This window comes from Vitis vinifera, chromosome 11 (genome assembly GCF_030704535.1).
Source record: "Vitis vinifera cultivar Pinot Noir 40024 chromosome 11, ASM3070453v1".
NCBI lineage: Eukaryota > Viridiplantae > Streptophyta > Magnoliopsida > Vitales > Vitaceae > Vitis > Vitis vinifera.
This window is the reverse complement of record NC_081815.1, coordinates 9782879-9788600: the sequence shown is the minus strand read 5'-3', so window position 1 is coordinate 9788600 and position 5722 is coordinate 9782879. Positions and strand designations below refer to the sequence as shown.

The following is a 5722-nucleotide window of genomic DNA, read 5'->3' as shown; positions in this document are numbered from 1 at the left end:
TGACTTTAGGGCCTAGACAAGAATTACTCGATGTGGTGAGTAATACAAGGATAAACCCAATTCTTATTAATTCTATTACATAATTAACATTGTTAACTTTTTTGTGTTTCATTTTTAGATCATAAATGTATTTGCATGCAAACTTAATAGTTTTGAGAACAAATTCAAAGGAATACGACCTACCAGATGCTACTTACCCACCACATTTGCGGTATGTTCATCTATTATATTTCTTATTAAAGAAAAAAAATAAACCTAATAAATATTGTGATATATATATGTTTTTTTTTTTCATAGCAAATAATCTTACATGGTGGTCGAAATTTGGCAACTGCTACCAAGATGTTCACACATATTATCAAACACATGGATGAAATGAATGATTGCAATAAGGTACATATTTGAAGTTGGATGCATAGCATAGTTGTAAATAATTATCAATGCTAAAATATGTGTTTTGTTTAGATATACATCCCGATGCACGATACATGTCCGGATCATTGGTATTTGTGTGTTATAAATCTTCATCAACATAATATTCATATATTGGATTCATTACCATCAATAGAAAGGGATGACATGCGAACTTCATCTGTGAGAACTGTGGTATGTCTTATATTTTAATGAATTTTATTACTTTTTAATGTTAGTTGTTAAATAGCATGTTTTATTTTGCTAAAAGATATAACGATATGAATATTAGGTTGAAGAGTGTGCACATTTTTTTAATCTCAATGGGCATCTAAAGAATTTATCAAGTGTTCCCATTGAAAGACCTACATGGGTAGATGTGCAAGCCAATGGGTAAGCAAGCATAATTGTTTCTTCAAATATAATGTGTTCAAGATAATATTTGTATGTACTAACTAGATAAATGTTTGTTGATTTCATTTGTTAGGTGGGATTGTGGAGTCCATGTCATTAATCATATGCGAAGATCCGATTTCATGTACTCAAGTTCAACCCCTTCCCATTGGGACTCTACAGCTATAAGACACAAATTGGCAATCGAATTACTTCTTGATGATGAAAATAGTAAGAAAGCTATAATATTAGATAAAGTTCAGAATCATGCAAAAATAAAGAGAAAAAGAGTATAGAATACAATCAAGAGTTGAAATTTTTTTTTTGTACATAATTTTTTGCATTGTAGTACAACTCATTGGTTATAATATGTAGAACTTGCTCCCAAAATTCCGGATGTAAAGTGGTTCATGGTGACCTACATTGAAAATATTTACAATTATACGTAATATTTTGAAAGAAAATCCATATGATTAAATACTAAATGTTAAGGAACTTCTGTCAATATATAGATATATGATATGTGGTGTAAATAATTTATTCTATGACTCTTACTTGGTTTGTGAAGTAATTTGGTGGATGTAACCCGAGCCATGAATCATTTAAGCTCGTTTCTGGATTCTGAAATGTGCCAAGTGTTGTCTGTAATATGATTTAATTTTTCAATTACTCTAATAAGTAATATTTTTCACATCATAATAAAAATTACTTAAAAAATGTTAAACTTACATTTTGAGAAAATTCATTTGTCCCGTGTCTTGATCCACCTTCCATGTTGTGATTTAGTAATGAATGCATGTCCCCCTGTATTAATATAAAGAATTCAATTTTTTATTTCAACCAATTTAACCAAATAAAAATAACTATAAAGTGAATAATTAATGAATTTAGTGAATGTGTGTTTGAACATACCATATCTTCAATTGAATCTTCAATGTTGATAAATGCATTGTGAGTGTTGACGAACTCTGGGCATTTTCGAACAGTGTGTCCTACTTTCTTACATTTCCCACAATGCCTTGGTTTTTTAAATTTTTCTTTTAAGTTACCCGGATTACCTTTCGTCTTCACAATGATAGGATCTCGAACATGGTGTTTTGTAGCTTTCAAATCTTCTCGTTCACTTTCTTCCACTGAATTTTTACAAAGTTCTTCCATTTGAAAAGTGAGTCTTTGTATTTCACATCTAGCCTCTTTAAAAGCTTTTTCCGATTGAGATGCGAAATAAGACATCCGTGAGCACATAGAGCTGAGTGCACCATATCGTATGATGTTAGTCGCATCACCTTGACTTTCATTGTCATGATGAACTTGGACCGTTTCCTTTGCTAACTTAGACCACCTTTTCATAATACAAGTCTCAGGTATTTCTTCAAGGTGTTCTATCTTCATTACAACAATCATGTGGGGACATGGAAAACCAACTGACTCAAACATCATACAAGTACATTTCATAGACCGATCACTATTACCATAACATACTTTCCAAATCTTGTCAGGGCTTCTAAACTTGGTCAATGTATGGACACGATAACCTCCATGATTTTCTGTACTAACAGAGAAAAACAATTCTGCATTCTTCATCTCATTCCTAAATTTTAGAAAAGATTGCCTTGTGAAAACAGTCCCTGCATATTTCTCAAGTGCATAGAGTTTGGTTGTTAGAACAGCTGAAGAATGGTGTGTCTCAAACTCTGCCTTTGCCTCATTATGACGAATACGTGAGAGTGCTCTATCAAAATGCTTGACAAACTCAAACAACTTCAAACGAGTTTTAAGGAAACGATTCAAGTATGCATTCATGCTCTCACACCTTTGTGTGCTTTTCATACCAGCAAAGAAATGCCCCCTTAAATAAGCCTCCGCCCATCTAGAACGCTTAGCATATATATCTGTCACCCACTTATGTCCATGAAGATTAAACATTTCCAACATGTCATTCCATGCACATTCAAATTCTTCAACGGTGCCTTCCATGAACATGCACTTAGAAAAATGATTAGTAAAATCTTTGACATGGACATTAGTGAATGCATTGCGTTGAATATGTCAAGCACATAATCGATGACAAGAGTCTGGAAATATCCTCTTGATGGCTTTACGCATTGCTTTATCCCCATCAGTAATAACAGAAAGAGGCTTCTTGTTATTCATTGCGTCCAAAAAAGTCTCCAAGACCCAAGTATAAGTGCTAACACTCTCATCTACCAATAATGCAGATCCAAACACTATAGTTTGATGGTGATGGTTAATGCCAACTAATATGACCAACGGTTTTTTATAAGCATTAGTCCGATAAGTTGTATCAAATGCTAATACATCTCCAAAACAACTGTAATCCAATTTACTAGTAGAATCTGCCCAAAACAGGTTTGCTAGATGGTTGTCTTCATCAACATTGTACTTGTAATAAAATGATGGATCCATTTCAGACTTTCCACACAAATAAGCCAAAGCACCCTCTGCATCACCATCTCTTAGATGAACTCTACGATCAGCATCAACATGGTTATATAGATCTTTTTTTGTGAAGCCAACATTGTTATATCCACCTGATTGTTGCACCATGTAATCCATAATTTGGCTAGTTCCTATGCCAACACCTCGCATTGCATTCAATTGAGCTTTGTTTGCATTTTTAATGACCCTATGGGATCGAAGGAATTGGACATTTTTTTGTTCCACCAAAGGATGATTATGATCAACCATAAACTCTTTCACAACCCACTTGTTCATTTGTTTGTTAAACCCAATCCGAAATGTTGCCTCACAACCAACTTGAGTTACTGCCTTAGGTTCTCGTTTTCGATTTTCATTCTCTAAACACACTCTATGTCGATATCCTTCTTTCGAACAAACCCACTTACGAGATACTATATTTTGATTTTTATCTCGTTTTACATCATCCTTTCTAACACTGAATCCGGTAACTTTAGCAAATAAATTATAAAATTCTTCTGCCTCATCTACTGAGCTAAACTCCATCTTCCATATATCTTCAACAGTTAAATCATTAAAAATATTGTCCGAAACTAGAATGGCCTCTTCATCAGACTCAGTTTTAACAATGCTATCATATTGGTAATCAAAGTCTTCATCGTTCAAATCAATGATAAATTCCTTTTCTTTGCCTTTGTCCATCGTATCTATGAAGAAACTGAAATATAAAAGATAGAGTAGTTAGAAAATTACATTATCTAGTTCGTACCCTCCCTTACAAAGTTCGTACCCTCCCTTACAAAGTTCGTACCCTCCCTTACAAAGTTCGTACCCACGCTTAGAAAGTTCGTACCCTCCCTTAGAAAGTTCGTACCCTCCCTTAGAAAGTTTGTACCCTCCCTTAGAAAGTTCTTAGAAAGTTTGTACCCTCCCTTAGAAAGTTCTTAGAAAGTTCGTACCCACCCTTAGAAAGTTCGTACCCTCCCTTAGAAAGTTCGTACCCTCCCTTAGAAAGTTCGTACCCTCCCTTAGAAAGTTCGTACCCACCCTTAGAAAGTTCGTACCCTCCCTTAGAAAGTTCGTACCCTCCCTTAGAAAGTTCGTACCCACCCTTAGAAAGTTCGTACCCACCCTTAGAAAGTTCGTACCCTCCCTTAGAAAGTTCATACCCACCCTTAGAAAGTTCGTACCCACCCTTAGAAAGTTCGTACCCTCCCTTAGAAAGTTCGTACCCTCCCTTAGAAAGTTCGTACCCTCCCTTAGAAAGTTCGTACCCTCCCTTAGAAAGTTCGTACCCACCTTTAGAAAGTTCGTACCCTCCCTTAGAAAGTTCGTACCCACCCTTAGAAAGTTCGTACCCTCCCTTAGAAAGTTCGTACCCTTCCTTAGAAAGTTCGTACCCACCCTTAGAAAGTTCGTACCCTCCCTTAGAAAGTTCGTACCCTCCGTTAGAAAGTTCGTACCCTCCCTTAGAAAGTTCGTACCCACCCTTAGAAAGTTCGTACCCTCCCTTAGAAAGTTTGTACCCACCCTTATAAAGTTCGTACCCTCCCTTAGAAAGTTCGTACCCTCCGTTAGAAAGTTCGTACCCTCCCTTAGAAAGTTCGTACCCACCCTTAGAAAGTTCGTACCCTCCCTTAGAAAGTTCGTACCCTCCCTTAGAAAGTTCGTACCCACCCTTAGAAAGTTCGTACCCTCCCTTAGAAAGTTCGTACCCTCCCTTAGAAAGTTCGTACCCACCCTTAGAAAGTTCGTACCCTCCCTTAGAAAGTTTGTACCCTCCCTTAGAAAGTTCGTACCCTCCCTTAGAAAGTTCGTACCCACCCTTAGAAAGTTCGTACCCTCCCTTAGAAAGTTCGTACCCTCCCTTAGAAAGTTCGTACCCACCCTTAGAAAGTTCGTACCATCCCTTAGAAAGTTCGTACCCTCCCTTAGAAAGTTCATACCCTCCCTTAGAAAGTTCATATCCTCTCTTACAAAATATTGATGACAATTTCATAACAAATTACTAAATGCTCTCAATTTGATTAAAAATAACTCGGAAAAAAATTAAAAAATCTAGATATTATAAATCATTACATATTTAAATGTCATTTAACATGACATTTCTACCTACAATAGGTATATGTAAATGGAAAAAAAAAAAATCAAATGTTACCTTTTAACACTTGTAATCACTTGACATCCTTCAAGACATATAAAGCTTCATCTTCAAATTTAATTTATGAACAAAAAAAAAAATTATAAAAAAATATTAATAACAATTTGATAACAAAATTTTATAATAAACTCATAAAAAATTCTAAAATCATTATTTAACATAACATTTCTTCCTACAACAATTATATTTGGATAAAAAAATATCAAATATTACCTTTGACACTTGTAATCACTTGAAATCCTTCATCTTCTTCATATAATACAAATTTTAAATTTTCTCTCTCAAAAAGTTTTGAACTTGATCTTGAAATTTGATTCA

At 34.8% G+C, this 5722-nt stretch overlaps 1 protein-coding gene and 1 long non-coding RNA gene across 2 annotated transcripts; both read right to left on the bottom strand.

Annotated features, from left to right (window-relative positions):
• Positions 1–1188: 1188 nt before the first annotated feature.
• Positions 1189–1844, bottom strand: LOC104880712 (uncharacterized). The gene is made up of 4 exons (XR_009466990.1): positions 1717–1844; positions 1534–1608; positions 1360–1446; positions 1189–1222 (listed from the first exon to the last, which is right to left on the bottom strand). It is a non-coding gene; the product is annotated as an uncharacterized LOC104880712 (long non-coding RNA).
• Positions 1845–2853: 1009 nt separating this feature from the next.
• On the bottom strand, positions 2854–3945 carry LOC132254621 (protein FAR1-RELATED SEQUENCE 5-like). The gene has a single exon (XM_059740560.1). It carries the CDS (start codon positions 3943–3945, stop codon positions 2854–2856), a length of 1092 nt encoding a protein of 363 aa, XP_059596543.1.
• Positions 3946–5722: the final 1777 nt, after the last annotated feature.